The sequence below is a fragment of the Myxine glutinosa genome, chromosome 6, assembly GCF_964187855.1.
Source record: "Myxine glutinosa chromosome 6, kmMyxGlut1.1, whole genome shotgun sequence".
NCBI classification, from domain to species: Eukaryota; Metazoa; Chordata; class Myxini; order Myxiniformes; family Myxinidae; genus Myxine; species Myxine glutinosa.
This window is the reverse complement of record NC_136266.1, coordinates 140,468,806-140,496,206: the sequence shown is the minus strand read 5'-3', so window position 1 is coordinate 140,496,206 and position 27,401 is coordinate 140,468,806. Positions and strand designations below refer to the sequence as shown.

At 46.2% G+C, this 27,401-nt stretch overlaps 2 protein-coding genes across 2 annotated transcripts; one reads left to right on the top strand and one right to left on the bottom strand.

Annotated features, from left to right (window-relative positions):
- Positions 1 to 12,159: 12,159 nt before the first annotated feature.
- LOC137430370 (BTB/POZ domain-containing adapter for CUL3-mediated RhoA degradation protein 3) lies at positions 12,160 to 20,992 on the top strand. The gene is made up of 6 exons (XM_068121195.2): positions 12,160 to 12,536; positions 15,970 to 16,139; positions 19,111 to 19,200; positions 19,301 to 19,353; positions 19,509 to 19,704; positions 20,191 to 20,992. Exons 1-6 carry the CDS (start codon positions 12,209 to 12,211, stop codon positions 20,449 to 20,451), a joined length of 1,098 nt encoding a protein of 365 aa, XP_067977296.1. The 5' UTR covers positions 12,160 to 12,208; the 3' UTR covers positions 20,452 to 20,992.
- LOC137429464 (forkhead box protein N4-like) lies at positions 20,829 to 26,815 on the bottom strand. Its single transcript, XM_078781078.1, has 5 exons — positions 26,700 to 26,815; positions 26,147 to 26,462; positions 25,570 to 25,846; positions 22,547 to 22,831; positions 20,829 to 21,562 (listed from the first exon to the last, which is right to left on the bottom strand). Exons 1-5 carry the CDS (start codon positions 26,813 to 26,815, stop codon positions 21,441 to 21,443), a joined length of 1,116 nt encoding a protein of 371 aa, XP_078637204.1. The 3' UTR covers positions 20,829 to 21,440.
- Between the last annotated feature and the right edge of the window lie 586 nt (positions 26,816 to 27,401).

Here is a 27,401-nt window from a genome sequence, read left to right as displayed (position 1 = left end):
AGTGGTCGTATCGCTCAAGCCAAGTGGCGCCGGTTATAGAATCATAGCTGGGACCCTGAAGATTGCCTGATAAAATTTTGGTGCTTTTATCCGGAATGTCCACAACCCTTTGAAATTCGGTGCTAAGCTGCCCCACTAGAGGGATTTTGTTGGAGTTAAATAGAAATTTCGAAGAAATTGGAATAATTACCATCCTGCTGGTATTAAAAGTAGAGTAAATGTATTTTGACACTTTCGAATGGAAGTATTTCTATTGATAGATAGGACAGCGCATTAAAGTGGCATATCGATACACCGCATTAAAATGTAATATCGATACACCGCATTAAAGTGAAATATCGATACATGCATTAAGGTGAAATAATTATCGATACACCGCATTAAAGTGAAATATCGATACACGCATTAAGGTGAAATAATTATCGATACACCGCATTAAAGTGAAATATCGATACACCGTATTAAAGTGAAATATCGATACACCGCATTAAAGTGAAATATCGATACACGCATTAAAGTGAAATAATTATCGATACACCGCATTAAAGTGTAATATCGATACACCGCTTTGAAGTGAAATATCGATACACAGCATTAAAGTGAAATAATTATCGATACACCGCATTAAAGTGAAATATCGATACACAGCATTAAAGTGAAATAATTATCGATACACCGCATTAAAGAGTAATATCGATACACCGCATTAAAGTGAAATATCGATACACCACATTAAAGTGAAATAATTATCGATACACCGCATTAAAGTGAAATATCGATACACCGCATTAAAGTGAAATAATTATCGATACACCGCATGAAAGTGAAATATCGATACACGCATTAAAGTGAAATATCGATACACCGCATTAAAGTGAAATATCGATACACTGTGGTGGACACGAAAGCTCACTGGCGTGAGGGCATCATTCCACGCAACAAGTGGGCGGCGGCCACGCCCGAGGGGTAGGCGTGGCCGCGGGATATACACCGGGCGCGCAGCCCGGAGCGCTCCAGTGCGGATGAGTGAGCAATGAATAAAGAGCTCGATGATAACCAAAGCATTGTGGCCTACCTTTGTTCAACGTGTGTGCTCCCACACCACAACACCACATTAAAGTGAAATATCGACACACCACATTTAAAGTGAAATAATTATCGATACACCACATTAAAGTGAAATATTGATACACCGCATTAAAGTGAAATATCTATACACGCATTGAAGTGAAATAATTATCGATACACCACATTAAAGTGAAATATTGATATACCGCATTAAAGTGAAATATCGATACACCACATGAAAGTGAAATATCGATACACCACATTAAAGTGAAATATCGATACACCACATTAAAGTGAAATAATTATCGATACACCACATTAAAGTGAAATAATTATCGATACACCACATTAAAGTGAAATATTGAAACACCGCATTAAAGTGAAATATCGATACACGCATTAAAGTGAAATAATTATCGATACACCACATTAAAGTGAAATAATTATCGATACACCACATTAAAGTGAAATATTGAAACACCGCATTAAAGTGAAATATCGATACACCACATTAAAGTGAAATAATTATCGATACACCACATTAAAGTGAAATAATTATCGATACACCACATTAAAGTGAAATATTGAAACACCGCATTAAAGTGAAATATCGATACACGCATTCAAGTGAAATATCGATACACTGTATTAAAGTGAAATATCGATACACCGCAATGAAGTGAAATATTGATACACCGCATTAAAGTGAAATATTGATACTGTGGCGGACACGAAAGCTCACTGGCGTGATGACATCATTCTGCGCACCAAGTGGGCGGCGGCCACGCCCAAGGGGAAGGCGTGGCCGTGGGATATACACCGGGCGCGCAGCCCGGAGCGCTCCAGTGCTACAGTGGAGCTCTTGTTATAAAGACTCTTTGAACTAACCGCGTTGTCCGCTTCCTCCTTGCTATACAAGTAGCGCGCGTAGCACCGCGCTTCATTGGTGACCCTCCGACGTTCTGGTCAGCCGTCGCTGACCACCCGAACCCGCCACAGCAATGGCAACCAACGCGGTCCAAATCAAACTCCCCGAGTTCTGGGAGGCTCAAGCCGAAGTTTGGTTCCTGCAGGCAGAAGCCCAGTTCCGACTTCGAGGCATCACGGTGGACGAGACCATGTACTGCCACGTGGTCGCCTCCCTCGGGCTCGGCATGGCCGCTCGCGTCGTGACGGTCCTGAGGAACCCACCGGCCGACGGCAGGTACGAGGCGATCAAGCGTCTCCTCCTCGCCACGTTCGGCCTCACGGTGGACGCACGGGCTGACCGCCTCCTGGACCTCCCCAAGCTCGGTGACACGCGACCGTCGGTCCGAATGGACCATATGCTGTCGCTCATGGGCGACGAAACCCCGAGCGCTCTATTCCGGGCGTTATTTCGACGCCAGCTGCCGGCACGAGTCCGCCTCGCATTGGCCGGTTCCGCGACGACGGAACCCCGAGCTCTCGCTGCCGAGGCCGACAGGTTCTTCGTGGCTTTGGACACGCAGGCGAGTTTTGGCGCGGCCGTCGCGAATCCCGAGGCTGATGCACACCTCGTGGCTGATGCTGATGCACACCTCGCGGCCGCCGCCACGCCCCGCCCACCACCGCCGCCGCGGAGAAAACCGCGGCCTCTGCCGCCTCCGCTGCCAACCTGGTGTTTTTTCCACGCCCAGTTCGGCCACGAGGCTCGGCAATGTCGCCCTCCGTGCTCATTCGGCAGGTCGGGAAATGCCCGGGCCGGCCATCGGTAGTGGCACTGAGCGCCGGCCGTTCAAACAGCCTACTGTTCATCACGGACACCTTATCCGGGCGCCGTTACCTGTGCGACACGGGAGCGCAGGTGAGTGTCATTCCCGCCGGTACGTCCGACAAGCAGACCGCGGGCCGGGGCCCCGCGCTGCTTGCTGCCAACGGTACGTCCATTCGCACATACGGAAAATGCTGCCTTTCTCTGCAGTTCGGAGGGCAGGTTTTCCGGTGGTCGTTCGTCACTGCCGACGTGCCTATGCCACTGCTTGGCGCGGACTTCCTCTGTGCCAATGGCCTGTTGGTGGACGTAAAGCACAGAAGGCTTGTCCAGGCTGAGACGTTCAGCTCGCTCGCTTGCGTGCTGCCCGCCTCGTTGAGCAGCTCCCGTAGCAGCTCATCGAGCGGCTCGCCGAGCGGCTTGCTGAGTGGTTCGGTTCCGGCCAGGTTCATCTGTACGCTTCCGGCAGCGAACGAATTCACCCGCCTCCTCGCCGGCTTCCCGGCCCTCACGCGGCCCACCTTCTCGGCGTGGGCCGTCAAGCACGGGGTGGAACACCACATCCCCACCGCCGGGCCACCGGTCTACGCCCGGGCACGCCGCCTCAGCTCGTGGTAGCTAAAGCGGAGTTCGCTACGCTGGAGCGGCTCGGCATCGTGCGGCGCTCCGAGAGTGCTTGGGCGTCGCCGCTCCACATCGTGCCAAAGCCCGGCGGGGGATGGCGACCGTGCGGGGACTACCGGCGCCTCAACGACGCCACCACCCCCGACCGCTACCCCGTCCCCCACATTCAGGACTTCTCCGCCCGGTTGGCGGGCATGTCCTTCTTTTCAAAGGTGGACCTCATACGCGGCTACCATCAGGTCCCCATCAGGCCAGAGGACATCCCGAAGACGGCGGTCATCACGCCATTCGGACTTTTCGAATTTCTTCGGATGCCCTTCGGGTTGAAAAATGCGGCTCAGGCATTCCAGCGACTAATGGACAGCGTTTTGCGCGACTTGGATTTCGTCTACGTCTACCTGGACGACATCCTCGTCGCCAGCGCGTCCTGCGAAGAGCACCTACACCATCTCTGCACGCTCTTCGAACGTCTGGGCCAGATTGGCCTCATCGTGAACCCTGCCAAGTGCCGGTTCGGCGTCGCCGACATCGACTTTTTGGGGCACCACGTCACCAGGCACGGGGCCGTCCCCCTACCGGCCAAGGTGGAGGCGGTGAAGGGGTTTCCGCGCCCCCACACGATCAAGGGGCTCCAGGAGTTCCTGGGCATGGTAAGCTTTTACCATCGGTTCCTGCCCCGCATTGCCCAGCTCCTGCGCCCCTTACACGAGGCCCTCCGAGGGAAGCCGGGCAAAGGTGACATTACCTGCACCGAGCAGATGGACGCGGCATTCGCGGGCGCGAAGCTCGCCTTGGCTAACGCCACCATGCTCGCGCACCCGGCGCCCGATGCACCGATTGCCCTCACCACCGACGCCTCGGACTACGCGGTGGGCGCGGTGCACGAGCAATGGGTGCGTGGTGCCTGGCAACCGCTGGCGTTCTTCAGCCGGCAGCTTCGCCCGCCCGAACGCCGTTATAGTACCTTCGACCGCGAGTTGCTCGGGCTTCACCTGGCGGTCAGTCACTTCCGCCATCTGCTCGAGGGCTGTGCGTTCACGGCCTTCGTCGACCACAAGCCACTGGTCTTTGCGATGGGCAAGGTCGCCGAGCCGTGGTCGGCCCGGCAGCAGCGTCACCTCTCGGCCGTGTCAGAATATACAACGGACATCCGGCACGTCGCGGAGAAAGACAACCCGGTGGCAGATTGCCTTTGCCGGTCTGTCGCCCACGCAGTCCACCTTGGCATCGACTATGCCCGGATGGCGGCGGACCAGGCTGCCGACCCCGGCGTCCAGGCCTTGCGGACCGCCGTCACGGGCCTCCGCGTCACTGAGGTGCCGTTCAACGGTGCGGGCACGGCCCTCTTGTGCGACGTCTCCCTCGGGCGGCCTCGCCCCATCGTGCCCGCGGGCTGGCAGCGCCAGGTTTTTGACGGCATCCACGGCCTGTCCCACCCGGGCACGAAGGCCTCCCAGATGTTGGTCGCCGACAAGTTTGTCTGGCATGGCCTCCGGAAGGCCGTCCGCGGCTGGACCAGGACGTGCCTAGCGTGCCAGCGCGCGAAGGTGCACCGGCACACCCAGGCCCCATTGGCCCCGTTTACGGTGCCGGAACGTAGGTTCGACCACGTGCACGTGGACCTGGTGGGACCTCTGCCCCCCTCGCGGGGTTTCACCCATGTCCTGACAATGGTGGACCGCACCACCCGGTGGCCGGAGGCCGTGCCTTTGGCGGCGACGACGGCGGCGGACATCGCGCAGGCGTTCATCGCCACCTGGGTCGCTCGGTTCGGCACCCCCTCGGACATCTCATCCGACCGCGGCCCCCAGTTCACCTCGGAGCTCTGGGGGGCGGTCGCGCGGGGGCTCGGGGTCCAGCTGCACCGAACCACGGCCTACCACCCCCAGGCCAACGGCCTGTGCGAGCGGTTCAACCGCTCGTTGAAGGCCGCGCTCCGGGCCACCCTCCGCGACGGCGGCTGGGTCGACAGGCTCCCCTGGGTCCTGCTGGGCCTCCGGACGGCACCCAAGGATGACCTGCGCGCATCCGCGGCAGAGTTGGTCTTCGGACAACCGCTGCGGGTGCCAGGCGAGTTCCTCCCCGACCCCACGGCACTATGGTCCACGGCGCAGGAGCGCTTCGCGCTGCAGGAGACCGCCTGGAGGTTCGCCCCGGTGCCGACGGCGCACCACGGGCACCCGCCTACGCACGTCGCCCCGGAGCTTCGCACCGCGGAGTACGTCTTCGTCCGGCACGACGCCCACCGGACACCACTACGGCCCCCGTACGACGGGCCTTTCCGCGTTCTGGAGACCGGGGTGAAACATTTCACCTTGGATATCGGCGGTACTCCCGACCACGTCTCAGTGGATCACCTCAAGCCGGCCCACCTCGACGTGGACCACCCACCGCCGGTGGCTCGGCCCCCGCGTCGGGGCCGCCCCCCTGCAGGCGGACCCCGGCACCGCCCAGGCCCGCCGGCACGCCGCCCCCCGGTCCTGCACCCATCCCGGGTGCAGCCGGAGGCATCCCAGCTGGCATCCCTGCACCCCGGACGCCGCCAGTTGCCAGAGGGCGCTTCGGCCGGGTCATCCGTTTGCCCCGCAAACTGGCCCTCCAGGTGCGCGGGAATTCTGGGGGGGCACGTGTGGCGGACACGAAAGCTCACTGGCGTGATGACATCATTCCGCGCACCAAGTGGGCGGCGGCCACGCCCGAGGGGTAGGCGTGGCCACGGGATATACACCGGGTGCGCAACCCGGAGCGCTCCAGTGCTACAGTGGAGCTCTTGTAATAAAGACTCTTTGAACTAACCGCGTTGTCCGCTTCCTCCTTGCTATACAAGTAGCGCCCGTAGCACCGCGCTTCAATACACCGCATTAAAGTGAAATATTGATACACCGCATTGAAGTGAAATATCGATACACTCATTAAAGTGAAATATCTATACACGCATTAAAGTGAAATATCGATACACCACATTAAAGTGAAATATCGATACACCGCATGAAAGTGAAATATCGATACACCGCATTAAAGTGAAATATCGATACACGCATTAAAGTAAAATATCGATACACAGCATTAAAGTAGGACAACGTATCGATGGCATTCTTCAACTAGTTTATCACCTTCACACATTGCTCCACTTGGGGTAGAATACTGGACTCATCTGTCTTTTACATCCATCCTTACATTGATGAATTAAAAAATATTGTTCATCTGCGCTCATTGAGAGTGTATGGGGGGATTCCCGTGGTTTGAGCTGCAAAAATAGGTATTTGCTCTCTTCTCAGAAACTACACACACAATTTTGATGAAACTTGATCACAAGCTTCATCGCCCATGATAAACCAAAGTTTGTTCACAGCATTAAAAACATAAGGGTCTGAGGGCGGATTTGGGTGACTGTTGCTCCTGATCCAGGTGAGCTTCAGGAATTGTGGCCCTAGTTTTTTTTTTAATATCAATCATCCGACACAGGTGCCAGGTCTTATTGATGTATAGGGAAGAGTACCGTTATAATACAAAATTTACCATGCCTACCGAGTTACATCACCAATCTACCGTGTTTATACCAAACCTACAGAGTTACATCACCAATTTACCGTGTTTATACCAAACCTACAGTTACATCACCAATCTAGCATGTGTATACCAAATATACCACACCTACCGAGTTACATCACCAATCTACCGTGTTCATACCAAACCTACCGAGTTAAATCACCAATCTACAGTGTTTATACCAAATCTACCACACCTAGCGAGTTACATCACCAATCTACCGTGTTTATACCAAACCTACCACACCTACCGAGTTCCATCGCCGAGCAACCATTTTATACCAAATCTACCACACCTACCGAGTTACATCACCAATCTACCGTGTTTATACCACACCTACCGAGTTACATCACCAATCTACCGTGTTTATACCACACCTACCGAGTTACATCACCAATCTACCGTGTTTATACCAAACCTACCACACCTACCAAGTTCCATCGCCGAGCAACCATTTTATATCAAATCTACCGAGTTACATCACCAATCTACCGTGTTTCTACCAAAACCTAACACACCTACCGAGTTCCATCGCCGAGCAACCATTTTATACCAAATCTACCACACCTACCGAGTTACATCACCAATCTACCGTGTTTATACCAAACCTACCACACCTACCGAGTTACATCACCAATCTACTGTGTTTATACCTCACCTACCGAGTTACATCACCAATCTACCGTGTTTATACCACACCTACCGAGTTACATCACCAATCTACCGTGTTTGCACCACACCTACCGAGTTACATCACCAATCTACCGTGTTTATACCACACCTACCGAGTTACATCACCAATCTACCGAGTTTATACCACACCTACCGAGTTACATCACCAATCTACCGTGTTTACACCACACCTACCGAGTTACATCACCAATCTACCGTGTTTATACCAAACCTACCACACCTACCAAGTTCCATCGCCGAGCAACCATTTTATACCAAATCTACCACACTTACCGAGTTACATCACCAATCTACCGTGTTTATACCACACCTACCGAGTTACATCACCAATCTACCGTGTTTGCACCACACCTACCGAGTTACATCACCAATCTACCGTGTTTATACCACACCTACCGAGTTACATCACCAATCTACCGTGTTTATGCCAAACCTACCACACCTACCGAGTTACATCACCAATCTACTGTACTGTGTTTATACCAAACCTACACACTTACATCACCAATCTACCGTGTTTATACCAAACCTACCGAGTTACATCACCAGTCTACTGTGTTTACACCAAACCTACCACACCTACACAGTTACATCACCAATCTACCGTGTTTATACCAAACCTACGACACCTACCGAGTGACATCGCCAAGCAACCATTTTATAACAAATGTACCATGCCTGCCGAGTTACATCACCAATCTACCGTGTTTATACCAAACCTACTGAGTTACATCACCAATCTACCGTGTTTATACCAAATCTACCGAGTTACATCACCAATCTACCGTGTTTATACCAAACCTACCGAGTTACATCACCAATCTACCGTGTTTATACCACACCTACCGAGTTACATCACCAATCTACCGTGTTTATACCAAACCTACCGAGTTACATTACCAATCTATCGTGTTTATACCAAACCTACCGAGTTACATCACCAATCTACCGTGTTTCTACCAAGCCTGCCACACCTACCGAGTTCCATCGCCGAGCAACCATTTTATACCAAATCTACCACACCTACCGAGTTACATCACCAATCTACCGTGTTTATACCAAACCTACACAGTTACATCACCAATCTACCATGTTTATACCAAACCTACCACACCTACACAGTTGCATCACCAATCTACCGTGTTTATACCAAACCTACCACACCGACACAGTTGCATCACCAATCTAGGCTACCGTGTTTATACCAAACCTACCACACCTACCGAGTTACATCACCAATCTACTGTGTTTATACCTCACCTACCGAGTTACATCACCAATCTACCGTGTTTGCACCACACCTGCCGAGTTACATCACCAATCTACTGTGTTTATACCACACCTACCGAGTTACATCACCAATCTACCGTGTTTGCACCACACCTACCGAGTTACATCACCAATCTACCGTGTTTATACCACACCTACCGAGTTACATCACCAATCTACCGAGTTTATACCACACCTACCGAGTTACATCACCAATCTACCGTGTTTATACCACACCTACCGAGTTACATCACCAATCTACCGTGTTTATACCAAACCTACCACACCTACACAGTTGCATCACCAGTCTATCGTGTTTATACCAAATCTACCGAGTTACATCACCAATCTACCGTGTTTATACCAAACCTACCGAGTTACATCACCAATCTACCGTGTTTATACCACACCTACCGAGTTACATCACCAATCTACCGTGTTTATACCACACCTACCGAGTTACATCACCAATCTACCGTGTTTATACCAAACCTACCGAGTTACATCACCAATCTATCGTGTTTATACCAAACCTACCGAGTTACATCACCAATCTACCGTGTTTCTACCAAGCCTGCCACACCTACCGAGTTCCATCGCCGAGCAACCATTTTATACCAAATCTACCACACCTACCGAGTTACATCACCAATCTACCGTGTTTATACCAAACCTACACAGTTACATCACCAATCTACCATGTTTATACCAAACCTACCGAGTTACATCACCAATCTACCGTGTTTATACCAAACCTACCGAGTTACATCACCAATCTACCGTGTTTATACCAAACCTACACAGTTACATCACCAATCTACCGTGTTTATACCAAACCTACACAGTTGCATCACCAGTCTATCGTGTTTATACCAAACCTACCGAGTTACATCACCAATCTACCGTGTTTATACCAAACCTACACAGTTACATCACCAATCTACCGTGTTTATACCAAACCTACCGAGTTACATCACCAATCTACCGTGTTTATACCAAACCTACCACACCTACACAGTTGCATCACCAGTCTATCGTGTTTATACCAAACCTACCGAGTTACATCACCAATCTACCGTGTTTATACCAAACCTACCGAGTTACATCACCAATCTACCGTGTTTATACCAAACCTACACAGTTACATCACCAATCTACCATGTTTATACCAAACCTACCACACCTACACAGTTGCATCACCAATCTACCGTGTTTATACCAAACCTACCACACCGACACAGTTGCATCACCAATCTAGGCTACCGTGTTTATACCAAACCTACCACACCTACCGAGTTACATCACCAATCTACTGTGTTTATACCTCACCTACCGAGTTACATCACCAATCTACCGTGTTTGCACCACACCTACCGAGTTACATCACCAATCTACTGTGTTTATACCACACCTACCGAGTTACATCACCAATCTACCGTGTTTGCACCACACCTACCGAGTTACATCACCAATCTACCGTGTTTATACCACACCTACCGAGTTACATCACCAATCTACCGAGTTTATACCACACCTACCGAGTTACATCACCAATCTACCGTGTTTATACCACACCTACCGAGTTACATCACCAATCTACCGTGTTTATACCAAACCTACCACACCTACACAGTTGCATCACCAGTCTATCGTGTTTATACCAAATCTACCGAGTTACATCACCAATCTACCGTGTTTATACCAAACCTACCGAGTTACATCACCAATCTACCGTGTTTATACCACACCTACCGAGTTACATCACCAATCTACCGTGTTTATACCAAACCTACCGAGTTACATCACCAATCTATCGTGTTTATACCAAACCTACCGAGTTACATCACCAATCTACCGTGTTTCTACCAAGCCTGCCACACCTACCGAGTTCCATCGCCGAGCAACCATTTTATACCAAATCTACCACACCTACCGAGTTACATCACCAATCTACCGTGTTTATACCAAACCTACACAGTTACATCACCAATCTACCGTGTTTATACCAAACCTACCGAGTTACATCACCAATCTACCGTGTTTATACCAAACCTACACAGTTACATCACCAATCGACCGTGTTTATACCAAACCTACACAGTTGCATCACCAGTCTATCGTGTTTATACCAAACCTACCGAGTTACATCACCAATCTACCGTGTTTATACCAAACCTACACAGTTACATCACCAATCTACCGTGTTTATACCAAACCTACCGAGTTACATCACCAATCTACCGTGTTTATACCAAACCTACCACACCTACACAGTTGCATCACCAGTCTATCGTGTTTATACCAAACCTACCGAGTTACATCACCAATCTACCGTGTTTATACCAAACCTACACAGTTGCATCACCAGTCTATCGTGTTTATACCAAACCTACCGAGTTACATAACCAATCTACCGTGTTTATACCAAACCTACCACACCTACACAGTTGTATCACCAGTCTATCGTGTTTATACCAAACCTACCGAGTTACATCACCAATCTACCGTGTTTATACCAAACCTACCGAGTTACATCACCAATCTACCGTGTTTATACCAAACCTACACAGTTGCATCACCAGTCTATCGTGTTTATACCAAACCTACCGAGTTACATCACCAATCTACCGTGTTTATACCAAACCTACCACACCTACACAGTTGCATCACCAGTCTATCGTGTTTATACCAAACCTACCACACCTACACAGTTGCATCACCAATCTACCGTGTTTATACCAAACCTACCACACCGACACAGTTGCATCACCAATCTAGGCTACCGTGTTTATACCAAACCTACCACAGCTACCGAGTTACATCGCCGATCGACCTGTGATAACAAATCTACCTAGTTTTTAACTCTCCTCCCACTGACCTCCCATTCCCTCTGAATGAAGTTTTTTTGTTTTGTTTCATCCTTCATTCAACATGTTGCAGTAATAATTTAATTCATACATGTAAATAAATACATTTTATACGCGCTAAACAGTAGTTGTCGTAACCAAGTCGAGACATCAAATTATTGTTTTATTGTGATTTCAAAATTCAAAATAATTTTCAAAAGAAGTGAACGGATTTCAAAATTCGCATTTAGTATGGGAGAGTGTATTGTACGATGCGCTGTTTGGTTTAACATTACGTAATGCTAAATAAACATGGTCCTATTTTAAAACAAGTATTGTCGTAACAAAATACGAAGCTTCAACATCTATTTATTTGAAAGAGTGTGTGAGGAACAAGATGTTGGTAAAATAAAATTACCCAGATGCGATGGCGTCATTGGGTGGGCCGGATCTTCCTGGTACGAACGAACTGCAGAGATACAATCGTATCGTCGGACCAAGCTTCATGTCTGCAGCCGGCTCACCAGGCTCACCGGGTGTTGTTTTTCCTGCCATTCTCGGTCCTTCTCCCACTCCCAATCCGAGCCAAGCGGCCCGGGTGGCGCCATTCAAGGCCGTCAGTCCGAGCAGCAAGTATGTGAAGCTGAACGTGGGAGGCGCTCTGTTTTACACCACCATGCAGACCCTGACCAAACAGGACACGATGTTGAAGGCAATGTTCAGCGGTCGAATGGAGGTCCTGACGGATAGCGAAGGTGAGTCCACATCAAGGTGTTATGAAGAGGGTGTGTCTAGTGACGTCAGCAATTTGTGCGTACACACGATCCCGCGGCCATATTGGAGTACAAGCAGAGGACAAAGGAACGTCCATTCGCGATCGGTGAAGTATATCAGTTTCACAGTGCTTTGTGATGGCTAAGCAATCGAGGTCAAGGGTTGTCCCGAATCTCGGGTATGTCAGCACGTTGTGCACTTTGTCTAAGGAACGATATTATAAAAAAAACAAACAGGTTTGAAGGTAACGCAGACGCCTCTGACCACGGGACTTTCGAAATGACGTAATCCGCCCCAGAATGCCCGGCGCGCATGCGCAGAATCTAGAAATTATGGGGTAAGGATTGTCACCTGAAATTGCTCACAAAGCTTCTAACATAAGCCAAAAATATTTTGAAATGTCTCCAAGAAATATGGGGGTGTCCCTCTACCATGAGAGTTGGAGGGCGACACCTCATCTGGTTTGGGTGCTCCTGAAGACTGATTGGAAGGTCATATTCGGGGCTTGTGAATGCAGTTGCCCACTTGTTACCTCCGCCACCAAAGGTAGATGGTGGTTATATGTTTTCACCCCTGTCTGTCTGTTTGTGAACAAGATATCTCAAAGTTGTGGATGGATCCAGACGAAATTTGGCAGAAATGTAACGCGTGTGACACCGACGAAACGATTAGATTTTGGTGAAGATCCAGATTCGGAGCCGACTACTATAATTTTTTAAGTGATTCTTCACCATTGGGAGATGGGGCCAAAAACGATACATAGCAGGATATATCAAAAAGTTGTGGACGAAGCTTGATGGACTGGTTGGGTGTCTGACAAGGGCGATACGATTTGATTTTAGTGAAGATCTGAATATGGATTCGGATATGAGAATTATTTAATTTTTTAAGTGATTCTTCACCATTTAGAGATAGGGCCAAAAAGGATACATTGCAGGATATCTCAAAACGTTATGGATGGTGATTCCTGTGATTGATTTTGATTCAATGTGATTCTGTATTGTGATTTTCTGGTGTACTGAGATACAAAACGTAAACTCTTCACCAGGCGGAGGTATGCTCTTCACTGAGTGCCGTTCTAGTATAAACAGCAAATGAGAGGAACCCGTCACCTGTCATCCATGGATATTTCTCGTATTTGTGAGTCTGATTTGTATCCAGAAACGCAATTATGGTCAAACATTTAGAAATTGCCACTTTCGTTTAAATACTGAAAATTCACACACATTTCGTGCTCGCAGAAGTGTCGCTGAAAAGAACACAGCGCATGTGCGAAAGGCCTCGTTAGCATTTATACCTCATTTTGTGAATGCCACATGGTCCAGAAGCGAGACGAACTGTCCAACCATTTTCTATCCAGACACTATATTGAATTATCTAGGATTTAGTAAAAGGTTTTACACCCTGGAGTGGAAGACATGAAGGCATGGACAACTTTGGATACTTACAACCAGTTGACGTCAGGCTGGATTAGTGATGACTGTTTTTGTGAAGGTTGGCTATCTTTTTGTAGGAGCAAAGTTAAGAGTATAATTCCTCAGTGACACAGACTCTTATTAGTCCCCTACCGGTGTACACCGGAGGGGACTATAGGTTTGCACGCCGTCCCTCCCTCCGTCTGTCAGTCTGTCAGTCCGTCACGCAAAGAACAGTTTTCCAGACTTTTTTTTCTAAACGCTTAATGCTAATGATTTCAAACTTGGCACATGGTTTCCGCATGATAAGTTACAGATCAAGTTCGAACTTCACGACGTTTCGATCATTTTTGACAACGTTGTGGCACTTTGAACTTTGGTAGTTTTCCGGACGACAGACTGCCGGTAGGGGACATGTATTGCAGCGCAATACTCAGAATGTTTGTTGATAGAGCAGATGAGTATGATGTTATACATGTTAACATCATGCTTATCTGCCCTTTACTCTGCCATCTCCTTCAATACCCTCGGATGTTTATTGAGCCCCAAACCTTTATCGTTTTTCAACTCTACAAGAAAGACACAAACTAAACAAATAATGCTAGCAGACGGGACACCCAGCTTAACGGCCATCTGAGGGTTGGTGCAACCTGTGATGCAACACCCTGCTTGTGAAGCACCAATCAGACAGTTGATGGTCCAAGCTAGACGGTTCAAAGGTAAGTGTGCTACTGGTGTTTCGTGAGAATCTCATTCTGATTTCCTCTTCAACATCCCCATAACCCAAAGTCAACCCTCCATATTGAAATGTTTACATTATTGATTGTAGTTGGTCTACGATACAACAACCAATCCTCCCTATCAACAAGATTGCCACAACAAAATACAGCGCAAAAAATCGCCATTTAAACTCTTATGATAACAAATGTGAACACAACGATGCATTCCACGTGTAGTTTCACTTTGCTTGTACTCCACCCCAACATGGCAGATCGCAAATGTGGTGACGTCACATGCAACACTATTGCTGAAACTATGCTGTAGTCTTTCCATAAGTTGGGCCAAACATTTTAATTCAATCCTTACCCCCCCTTCAGCTTCCACAACGACACCTTGTTCTTCATATAAATTATTAATTGGCAATTTTTTTTTTTTTGACAAGTATGTTGATCACTCCGGTTTGTGTGTTTGTCTGTCCGCTCACTTATACTTGCCTACAGGTCACAATTTAAAACCGATCTTCACGAAACTTCACCAAATGGTAGAGTTTGTGGTCCGACAGAACGCTATATATTTTTGAGGTCAATAGGTCAACATAGGCTAAAGGTCGTCAACCTTTTCAAATTTCTGAAATCCTCAATTTTCATCCGATTGACTTGAAATTTGAATACGATTTACACAGCTTATTGAATTCAACCACCAACTATTTTTGAGATCAACATAGGTCACAAGGTCAACATATGCCAAAGGTCAACAACCTTCTCAAATTTCTAAAATCCTCAATTTTCATCCGATTAACTTGAAATCTGAATAGGATTTACATATCATGTCACTGAATTCAACCACCAATTATTTAAGAGGTGAAAAGGATGCTCTACTGAGTGCCATTTTACTTTGTTCTCTTTTGCCAAGTGTCGCTCTGAGTGTTTTTTTTTTTGTTTGTTTTTTTTACCTTCTAAAAAATGGGGTTATTCCACTTTTAATGTTCAAAATGATGTTATTGTTATCCTTAACGACCGTTTGGGGCAGCATTTTAAAAAAGGTAATGGCGCATTGCATCGTTGTCCATAGGTCTTGCTGGCTATGACCACTTGACCCCTTTCACTGGCTTTAGCAGAGCTGTATGACCTGTTCGACCCATCACTGATCATTCTCATCACATGTTCCAATTCCAACCAACGACGGTATTTGCCGTCGGATCATTAACGATCTAAAATGCATTATTTTTAGATGTACGATGAAACGTTTACCTGAATCGGATCTTTCCCATCACTACCAGGCTGGATCCTGATAGACCGCAGTGGGAAGTATTTTGGAACCGTTCTAAACTACCTTCGCGACGGAGCAGTGCCGATGCCCGAATGCCGGACAGAAATTGAGGAGCTTCAGACGGAAGCGAAGTACTACCTTGTTCAAGGTCTTGTAGACCAATGCCAAGCGGCCCTGCAGGTGAGATTGAGCCTTGCGAATGTTGTTGGCTTTGCATTTTCAAAACTGAGTGATGTAATCAATGCTGTCTCTCATTTTTAACATGAATCGTGTTTCCATCCTCTATTTCCATCCATTTGTTCCAAACATATTTAATTATGCTACTTCCTCATATTTAATGATGCTACTTCCTTTAATTATGCTACCCCATACTACATCCTCTTTTTATTCAAGGTTTGTTTTTACCTTTGACAAACCTTTCCTCTTTTACTCAGTTTGTCCCTCTTCCTTTTGTCTGTCTCATGACCACTTTAGACAATATCCTTTATCTGCCGTCTGAAGCAGTCACCAGTCACTCTTGTGTGTGTGTGTATATATATATATATATATATATATATATATATATATATATATATATATATATATATATATGTATATATATATGTGAAATCTCCACCTAAATTAGATGATTGATTAGCTCCATTAATTCGCCATTAATTTTGTTTTGATCCTCGGTGACATTATCTTGTATTTCGTCCTGTAGACTTTGAGGTAGGAAATTCTAGGCGTTTCCTCTGCCCTATGCAGCAATGTAATGTCTAAAAGTAGGGCTTATTCAACCACAGCTATGTGATTAGAAAGCAAATGACTCATAATAGGCTGACAATCAAATTTGTAGAAAGCCCTGTTTCTTTTGAACCCAGTTTATGGAGAAGTGCACAAAGGGGAGTGTAATGTTAGACCTCTTTCTATGTAATGATCCCAATGTGTAGGTGGGAGAGCATCTGGGGACCGGCAACCACAACGTCGTAAGCACAACTCTTATGTTGAGATGTGAAGTTGGGATGGTGGTTTAAGGTTGTTGGATTTCAGGAGGGCAAACTTTAAGAGTATGAGAAGTGATTTGGAAGCCATAGATTGGGTAAAGTTATTAAGTGGGTGGTCTGCATCCAGAGAAATGGGCAACTATGAAGGAGCAAACGTGTAGGGTGCAGATTAAATGTATTCCAGTGAGGTGTAAAGCAAGGGGCAGAAAGACAAGGGTGGTTCAGCAGGGAGGTGCGTAGAGTAGGTAAAGGGAAGCAGAAGGCATTCATAAAGTACAAAATAACATGATGAGACTTAACCTCAAGTATAGGAGGAAATTGAGTAGAGTTAAGAAAATAACTCATCAGGCCAAAATGGTGTATTAAAAGGACATAGTCAAAAATATTAAACCTAGGAGCAAGACAGCTGAGTTTAAGCTCTTCCACGATTCTTGACTGTATACAAAAAAAAGGATGCTTTCATCGATATGAGACAAAGATGGCTATCCGTTTGTCTGTTCGTTGTCAAAATCTCGAGTTAAATCGGAAAATAGTTTAGAAAAAAAAACATTTAAATAATACACTCCGTGGGATGTGAGGTAAAACAGCTCCAAACAGAAGTGTTATATTCACAATCGGCATGAGTTTCGCAAAACCTTTCTCAGTGTGAATATTTGATGTTTTGAACCAAAGGTTGTAACCCATCTGCGGCAGATGTTCCGAGGCACAATTTGTGTAGGCTTCAGGCGTCAAGCCTTCTTGTCTATGGAATAATTCCTTCATAATAATATATAACAATAATAATAATAACTTCAGGCCAGGTGGAATTGAAATCAATCCAACCTATATAAACATGTTTTTTTTTTTTGTTTGTTTGTTTTTATACTTGGGCGTAACTCACCCCTATCTCTCCTCCCCTCCCTTCCTCGCCTTGCCTCTCCATATATATATATATATATATATATATATATATATATATATATATATATATAATGTGTGTGTGTGTGTGTCTATATTATATTCTCGGTAGGTGATTCTGTCTGTCCGGGTGAGTGGCTACACCTGGTCTGGGAGGGGCTTCAAAAACAAATATCCACCATGTTGTTTACTCGCATAGCTTTGAGGCCTCTTTTGTTAGGCCCGTGGTGTCTTGCTCTCTCTCACAGTTTTATTGAAACTCCAATTCGATATCTCATTTCATTTTTCACAGTCGCTAACATGGTTTTAGACTCGGTTGAAAACTCAGACTCGGTTTTAGACTGACTGCGATGAAAATGATGCTCACTACCTGCACAATGTCATAAGGTGCACATCTCGAGGAGCTTCTTCATCTCTTCAATGAGACGGACAAGTCGGATACTGAATTTAATGGTTTTGAGTGAGAACTCCTGCTATGCGTACTTATGGTACTGTGTATATAATTACAACTCACAAAATAATCGAACAATATTTTTTAATTTCCAACGTCCATTCAATTACCAGTAAAAAAAATTTCATTAGTAGAATAACTTTCGAACTTGCCAGACATTAAAATCAACACTTAATAGAACACTGGTTTACTTACTTCATGATTGTGAACTCACAGATTATATGAAGAAGAAAGAACCACCTTTAGAGGCCATTTTTCCCTGCAGAGCAGGGGTTGGCCTTTTTGGGAACCGTGGTCCCCTTTTTGAACCAATGTTTTTATGGCCGGATGCCCTTCCTGCCGCCAACCCTGTTGGTCGCCTCTTGCGACACACAGGGAATTACCAGTGAACTGGTACTCAATTTGCCGACCTCCGAAGGATGACGGGCTGAGTCAACCCCCCTGGCGTTAATTCAGCAATCAATCGGGATTCGAACCCAGAATCCTACGATCCCAAGCCGGCACCCTAACCGCTAAGCCAACACCAGGCTCAACTCACAGATTATATATTCTATAATAAACATTTAGCTATTCTTTGTTGTTCTTCGAGTATTGCCACTTCCGTTTTCGAAGACGTCCTCAATGATCGTTTCAATCTGAAAAAAACGTTGAGACCAATGAATAGTACGCACCTCTAACTTAAAAAAGATTTTTGGGTAAAAAAAAAAAAGTGCGCGTTATAGTCGAAGTTTTACGGTATATGCCCATCGAGAATCAACTATCACTGGAACAGTGGTGGATTCTTTGTGATTGTTGTTCTTTCTCTTTGAAATTCCAGCAAAAGCGCGATGCCGTAGACCCAATCTGTCGGGTACCAGTAATCACATCTTTGAAGGAAGAACAGAAACTCATAACTACTTCAAACAAGGTATTGGCGTTTGAAGCAGCCTTCTGATAATTCGCTCCTTAAAAAACGTGGACGTCTCGAGTGCCGGAATGCAACTCATTTGCGCTGCTATTTTCCACAGCCTGTTGTGAAACTTCTGTATAACCGAAGTAATAACAAGTATTCATACACCAGGTAAGGATTTGCAGGAGATGAGCTATTTTGAGTGTTGTTTTTTGAATACCAATAGTGGGCTAACCACAACATCTTGAATAGGTCAACTCTTGGTTAATTGACAAGTGGTGTTTTCAGGTGAAAATAAGCTTCTTCTTCCTCCTGCATTCTCCTAGTAATTCTGATGACAACATGCTGAAAAACATTGAGCTGTTCGACAAACTTTCACTTCGCTTCAACGGCCGCGTACTCTTCATTAAAGATGTCATTGGGGACGAGATATGCTGCTGGTCCTTCTACGGGTTGGGCCGCAAGATTGCGGAGGTGTGCTGCACATCCATCGTGTATGCCACTGAAAAGAAGCAAACCAAGGTTTGTACTCGAGTCTGTGAAAAAGTTTTGTTACCTCCTGGGATGCTGCGTGTACATGATGGATGTTCGAGTCTGTGGCACGAAGTGAGCTTCTGTACAGCTGTTTAGATCGACATCTTGGAAAAACAAAATACCTTGCTTAAAGCTTAAGAACGAACAGCTCTTGAATAACTGCTGATAACGTTGACATATCAAAATGTATGGGTGTTCCTCATCCTTCCTTAGTCGTGATTGGACCCTTCCCTTCCCATTTTGGAGACCTTTAGCAATCCTAATTAAGAGTGAGTGGAAATCTAATTTTCTTTAAAATTTATAAACTGTTTTGGGTAAAAATACAAATGTGGATCCTAAAGGTACACAATGTCTGTCTACTCCATTGCAGAGTCGAGTATACAATAGCGGAATTATTTATTTATTTTTTATAGATGCTGTCCGATTTATAGGCCGATGATGATTGGTCTCTATGTACTGTCTGTGCACCGGAAGGTGGAGTTTCCAGAGGCCCGAATCTACGAGGAGACACTAAACATCTTGCTCTATGAACCACGCGATGGCCTCGGTGCACCAGACAAAGCCCTGCTGGAGGCTACTGGCGGAGTGGGTGGCGGCGGGGGCGGTGCCGGAGGATGTGGCGGCGGAGGCACCCGATCGCACACTCCGGACGACGACGACGACCGTGAAAGGGTAGAGCGTGTGAGACGTATCCACGTGAAACGGCTTGACGACCGATCTCACCAGCACCAGTGAGTGACCCTGAGCCCAACGGCAGGGCCCGCTGGAGTATGGACCCCCAAAAAGCACCTTCATAGCAATGTGTGCATCGCCGTGTATGGTGTCGGCATGCAGAGTTTATTGCTGTGTTTATTATTCTTTTTTGTATTCAATTGCATTTGTGAACTATTTAATTGGACAAATAACTTGTATTCGATGAGCTGGTAGTTTTGACCAGTTGTTGCACTTTTACGCAAATCCGAGGAGATTCAACATCTATTTGTTATACCATGACGTACGATAACTTCCAAGAGAAAGTTAAAAACAAATTTTAATCTTTTTTTTTTTTTTTTGGTGGTTGAATTTTATGCAAGGCATGAGGCCTAAATAAAATACACTGCTTGCTGGTCAGCACAACTTTGTACATTTAAAAAAATAATTTCATGTAAAATTACTTAACACTACACCATAATTTTCAGGTTTTTTTTTTTACTGCAACTATTGATATGGTAACATCATCGTTCGATTTAAAGCTTGTCTTAAGAAGCTGGATATAAATAAAACATAAGATACGCAATGGTTGTCTGTCCAGCAATAACAGACTACAAAGCAAAAGCCCTGGTGTTGGGCTAGCGGCTAGGGTGCCGGCTTAGGATCCTAGGATCCTGGGTTCGAATCCCGGTCGATCGCTGAATTAACGCCAGGGGGGTTGACTCAGCCTGTCATCCTTCCGAGGTCGGCTAATTGAGTACCAGTTCACTGGTAATTCCCTGTTTGTCGTTAAAGGCGGCAAAAAGGGTTGGCGTCAGGAAGGGCATCCGGCCGCAAAACATTGCTTCAAAAAGGGGACCAAAAAACAACAACAACCACGGTGCCCGAAAAAGGCCAACCCCCGCTTTGCGGGGAAAAATGGCCTCTAAAGGTGGTTATTTATATTTATTTTAAAGCAAAGTTTGCCCAAACAGCGCAGTTTGAATTGAATGTCCTGTTGGCTCCAGTGGTGTACTCTTGGTTGTGGGGGCAGGTCAGAGTTCACATGTGCTGTTCATATGAGAAGCTGAACTGGCACAGCTGATGTATGGAGTGGTGGTTGTCGTCAAGTTGGAGTTAAAACCACTGGTATCTTCAAAGATGTCCCACAGGTCTCCTACAAAGACGAGGCATTAGTAAAAGTTTAAACTTTTATCACGTGAATGTTTAGTGCTGCGACTCAAATTTTCACTCTTTTGTAGAATTGCATATATAACTAGAAGGCCACTCGGCAGAGCGCACACCTCCGCCAGGCTGAACAGTTTGTTTTCTATCCCACTGATGGGCTGGATCTGGATTCGGACCTGAACTAAAATCTAATCGGCTTGTTCTTGTCACCTGTCCAACTCATCCACCTAGTTTAATCATAAATGGCCCACACATTTTTTTTTCTCTCAATGGTGAATGGTGACTCTCCTAATGGTGAAGAATCAATTAAAAAATTAAATAATTCTCGTATCCGAATCCATATTCGGACCTTCACCAAAATCTAATCGATTCTTCCTCGTCACATACCCAACCTGTCCACCAAGTTTTGTCGAAATCCGTCCAAAACTTTTTAAGATATCGTGCTGTGTATCGGTGTTAGCCATATATCTCAATGGTGAAAAATCATTTCAAATTCTCTGATCCGGATCTGGATATTCACCAAAATCTAATAATTTAGTCCTTGGCACATACTGCCAAGTCCATTGGCACATCTTGCTGCCAAATGTCCAAATCCGTCCACAACCTTTTGAGATATCCTGATATATGTCGGTTTTGGCCCTATCTCCCAATGGTGAAGAATCACTTAAATTCTAATAGCCAGATCTGGATCCAGATCGTCACCAAAATCTATTCATTTGATCTTGTCACACACCCAACCTCTGCCAAATGTAGTTGGAATCCGTCCACAACCTTTTGAGATATTTTGCTCACAAACAGACAAACAGGGTGTGAAAACATAACCCCCATCCACCTTTGGTGGCAGAGGTAACAACAACTGGACCTTGATCGTCATGAATATGATCCCAGTGCTACCCTTTGGGGTTAGGATCCCATACTGATTCAATTATGCTGCTGTTACATTCGGGGAGGTGAGAGGAAGATGGCAACATACCTTGTACGGTGAAGTCTGTGATGCTCGGCTGTAATGCGTCCAGTTCTGGTTCAGGTCCACAAGCTGTAAAGTCGTAGCTTATTGGTCGTGGGAAGGGTTGTGTGGAAGTTTGGGGATTAGTGAGCAAAGCAGGAAAGGGAGCTTCCCCTTGCATATTGCATGGGAACGGTGGCAGCGGTGGGTTCGGCATGATGGGAGGCAGCGATAGGATGGGTGGTATGCAGGAGAAGCCTGGCATGGTTGTGGAGCCAGTTATCTCATCTGGAACCAGAAGCTGTAACAAGTCTGTACAGAGTAGGAGGGAGAGAGAGAGAGCAATAACATAAAATGTACACCTTTTGGTCAACAACCCTCAACCATCATATGTCGTGATTACAAAGAATGTAATAGGAATTGATTTATTTTAATTTTAAACATCGATGGCTCATGCATGCTCCTTGTATTCATTGCAAATAGTTCAGCAATTTTCCAAACGTGGTTATCTGTGGGGGGGAAGGGAGGGATGCGGGGGGGGGGGGGGGGGGGGGAGGTTGCATAACATTATACGTGGTTATCTGTGGGGGGAAGGGAGGGATGCGGGGGGAAGGTTGCATAACATTATACGTGGTTATCTGTGGGGGGAAGGGAGGGATGCGGGGGGGGGGGGGGGGTTGCATAACATTATACGTGGTTATCTGTGGGGGGAAGGGAGGGATGCGGGGGGGGGGGGCGGGGGGGGGGAGGTTGCATAACATTATACGTGGTTATCTCGGCACTTCCTGCTTCCATTTCATCAAAGCTAAATTTCCCAGGCCAGATACCTTGTTTTACTTTTCTTTTTCTTTTTTTACCTACGCCAAAGGTAGATGGAGGTTATATGTTGATCACGTCTGTCTGTCTGTACTTACCTACAGGTCACAATTTTAAACCGATCTTCATGAAACTTTACCAAATGGTAGAGTTCGTGGTCCGACAAAATCCTATATATTTTTGGGGTCAAAGGGTCAACATCGGCAAAAGTTCAAGCACTTTTTTCTAATTTCTAAAATCCTCAATTTTCATCCGATTCACTTGAAATTTGAATGGGATTTACATATCAGCAAACTGAATTCAACCACCAACTATTTTTGAGATCAACATGGGCCAAAAGAGCAACATAGGCCAAAAGTCAACAACAATTTCAAATTTCTAAAATCCTCAATTTTCATCCGATTGACTTGAAATTTGAATAAGATTTTCATATCAGCCAACTGAATTCAACCACCAACTATTTTTGAGGTTAAAAGGATGCTCTACTGAGTGCCATTCCACTTTGTTCTGTTTTGCCAAGTGTCGCTGCATGAGTGATTTTTCATCTGTCGTTTGTCTGTTTGTTTGTGCACAACTTTTTGAGATATCTTGTTAACGGATTCGGACGACATGTAGCAAAGATGTAGCGTATGTGGCAAGGACGAGATGATTAGATTTTGGTGAAGATCGATTCGGATCCGGCTACTAGAATGTAAGTGATTCTTCACCATCGGGAGATTTGGGCCAACCAGGTGGAGGTATGCTCTCCACCGAGTGCCGTTCTTGTTGTTTATGCCTTCATTTTGATCGCACCTGCTTCAAGTTTGATCCTTTTATCCCAGTTATTGGTACTTGTGATCACTCAGCTTAATCCTTTTCCCTTTCTCACTCCAAAAAAAAACATCAGTAAAAAGCAAACTATCTCCAGTGCCCAGTTACTCCTTCTTTTCAATATCCCCAAACTCTACACGAAATACAATGTTTCTTCCTTTAAAATCTCCATCACCACGATAAAAATGTGTTTTAAAATGCCTCACTATCCTTACTGCTCCATCAGGAACAACCCATTCATTCTTCTTCATCATCACAATCTTTTCCTTTTCTTTTTCACAAGGTTTATTTCCCAAAACCTATTGACTCAAACACTAAGTTCATTCAGCCTCCTCTTTCACCGACAGCCCCATTTTCCTCCATGCCTCCAACTATTTTTTTTTTTTTAACCATCCCACCCCCAGAGTTTGTTGCCATATATCCAGTTTATAAATCCTGAGACATCCATTGCGGAGGTTGTGTGCACACAACAATAAATTCCCCTTCACGTCCATTCAGTGTTAAACCCCATCTCCATGTTGTTATCCTTCCCCCATCGAACCACCCCATCTCAACTTCCCCCTCGTCCCACCTCAGCTTCCCCTTTATCCCACCTCCTCTTGGCTCCCCCCTGCCCCTCCTGATTTCACCCCTGCCACTCCCTTCCCGGCTTCACCCCCACAGCCCCTCCCCTCAAGCTCTGTACCCCCAGTCTATGGGCCTAACACAATTACCATTTTTCATTAAATAATTGCCTTTGCTGGTAAGTCGGTGGTCTGTGTATTCTTCCACCTCCTTCCTGGTCTTGCTCTACCCTCTTCATGCTTTGTCCCCCTCCTCCCCACCCCTCTAAGGTATCTGCAGGGTGCATATGGTCCACCAGCAACGCCCTTATTGTGAAACTCCCAAAATCCAGAATCGCTGCTCCCCTTCACTCATCACTCATTTTCCCCACTTGTGGAACAAACTTCCATATTCTCTTCAATGTAATTCCTCCCTCCAGGTCTTCAAGACAGCTGTTCACCACCATCTCAGATCTTTCCCCACCCAACACCATGATCTTTTCTACTCTCGTTAAACCATCTCCCCCTCTGCTCTGCCACCACAATTTGGCTTCCGTCTCCATGTTATTCTCCCCTATCCCTCATCTTTACCTACATCCCTTGTTCGGCCGTTGCCTCCAATTCAATAATCATGATCAGGTACATTGTGGCAGTAGCTTTGCACAACATTATACACAGATTCAGGAAATGGCAACCCCACGCATCTCACTTGTATTGCTTCCTGACCAAAGACGACAGCACAACCTCCCACCCCCCCCCCCCCCCCCAAAAAAAAATGACAAGCAAAGCAAATGATGTGCAAGGAAGAGAATTGTAGAGCATCGTCAATATGTTCAGTGCTTTCAAAGAACGTAATGGGTAACTGACAATTGAAAATCTAACCTGGGTTTGCCATGCTTCGGTGAATTCCATCTGGGTCTTTCCTCCTCCACTTCCGAATCTCGTCTTCCATTCTGCTGACACGTGCAGGTACCAGACACCACAGGCAGCCCTTCCGAGAGGTGCTCAAACCCCCTGATATGGATGTTTTGGCCCCGTCGCGAACTACCCAATCCTTGTCGTCCGCACGTTCGGGCTCGTGTTCTCCATCCACCTTCCGAAAGCATTTGTTCAGGGACAGGTTGTGCCGAATGGAGTTCTTCCAGCCATCCGGAGCTGTCTGAGGGACAACATGGAAGGTGTGTGGATGTCTTCTACATGTGGTGAAATGCTGACATGGATAACAGAACCAAAAGCATGAGTGATGTGGACAAATCAAAAAGCTTTATATTAACCTGAGAAAACACTTGTTGCTGACACTAGATTTGTTTCCCAATTTGGCCACCTTATGGAAAAGTGGAAAGAGAATATCGAGTAGACGAGCTCATAGGTGTCGGTCATTAAAAAGAATATTCTCTTTTTAGTGTCGGGCAGAAGTTATACCATCCAAGCTGTTAACTTGTCCAGCTACGTTCCTTACCTTGAAGTAAGGAAAGTTTCTGGTGAGGAAACGGTAAATCTCGCTGACAGGTAAGCGACCTGTTCTGCTTCCTTTCAGGGCCAGAGTGATGAGACAACTGAAGGGATATGGAAAGAGTTGGGAAAATGGATACCTTTCCTTACAAGTGCAAAATAACAAACCAAGTGAAGCAATACGTACCTGTATGAGAAAGTAGGCTTCATGTATATCAGGTGCTGGCAAGAGTGGACAGGGGTTAGGGTGACCAGAGGCCTTGGAAGGACCGTCTGTGCACCTTCGAGGTACAGAGACTGTGGAACCTGATGGAACGGTGGTGCTTGAGGCAAACACGTCTTATTTCATCAGAACCAAGGAAATCACACCAGAGGAGTACGGGGTTCAGAAATAAGGAATGAAAAAGCAATTTGTATTGAAGGTTTGTCACCTTTACATGAAAGAAGCACAAACTTGATCAAACCGATTATGTTATAGATTATAAAGTTAAGAAGGTATAAACGTTGGATTTTAGTTTTCAGAAGCATTTAAAATCAGGTGGCCTTGTCTTTACACAAACAGAGCATTCACGTCCACCATTACTTGATGCTGCAGGGCCAGAGTGGAGGCCGGCTGTTGGTTGCAGAGAAAGGCTTTGCTCATCGGTTGCTCGACTTGGTGGGCCGCAGGAGCCATGGGAGACCAGCCATACTGGACATTGAATCCTGGAAATGTCTGTCCTTGTCCAGGGATAAGGTTCTCAAAGTGGTTGCAGCAAGGACTGGGGTCTTCTAGCCAACGGTGGCAAAATGCTGAATGGGGTGTGCATGAGGTTACACGACGATGCTCAGGACACGACACCAGCAGGATCGCCGCCAGTGTCTGTGGCTAAATGTATAAACATTTACTTATTTAACAGCTCTACCTGTCTCCTTCCTGTCTACGAATCGATGTAATTACCTCCGCCACCGTAGGAGGTCATGTTTTCACCCCCGTCTGCCTGTCTTACGTTGTTGCACTTTCCCGTCGCTGTTCTCTCATTTGAACCTCACAGAAAGTATTCAAGTGCCGTCTTTACATTACATGACGCGATTCTGCTGAACACAAATACAAAACCCGATAATGTCTGTCGGTCGCGGTAAAGTTTGCGACCACTTCGATACGATACCAATAAATCCTAACTCGGAACTTTGATGCAGGAGGCGGCCATTTTGCTCATCATGCTGCACCACGACCCACATTAAATAAATCTGTCAGGCCCTCGACTCAGTTTCACTGGGGG

Excerpts from the sequence above, each read along its gene's own strand:
- LOC137429464 (XM_078781078.1), bottom strand. The coding sequence starts at position 26,815 with ATGGCTCCTGCGGCCCACCAAGTCGAGCAACCGATGAGCAAAGCCTTT. Across the intron at positions 25,847-26,146 it reads GAAACTTTCCTTACTTCAAG|ACAGCTCCGGATGGCTGGAA; the intron begins GTAAGGAACGTA and ends GTTGTCCCTCAG. Across the intron at positions 22,832-25,569 it reads CCGAAGCATGGCAAACCCAG|ACTTGTTACAGCTTCTGGTT; the intron begins GTTAGATTTTCA and ends TACTCTGTACAG.
- LOC137430370 (XM_068121195.2), top strand. The coding sequence starts at position 12,209 with ATGGCGTCATTGGGTGGGCCGGATCTTCCTGGTACGAACGAACTGCAG. Across the intron at positions 16,140-19,110 it reads AATGCCAAGCGGCCCTGCAG|CAAAAGCGCGATGCCGTAGA; the intron begins GTGAGATTGAGC and ends TTGAAATTCCAG. Across the intron at positions 19,705-20,190 it reads CTGAAAAGAAGCAAACCAAG|GTGGAGTTTCCAGAGGCCCG; the intron begins GTTTGTACTCGA and ends GTGCACCGGAAG.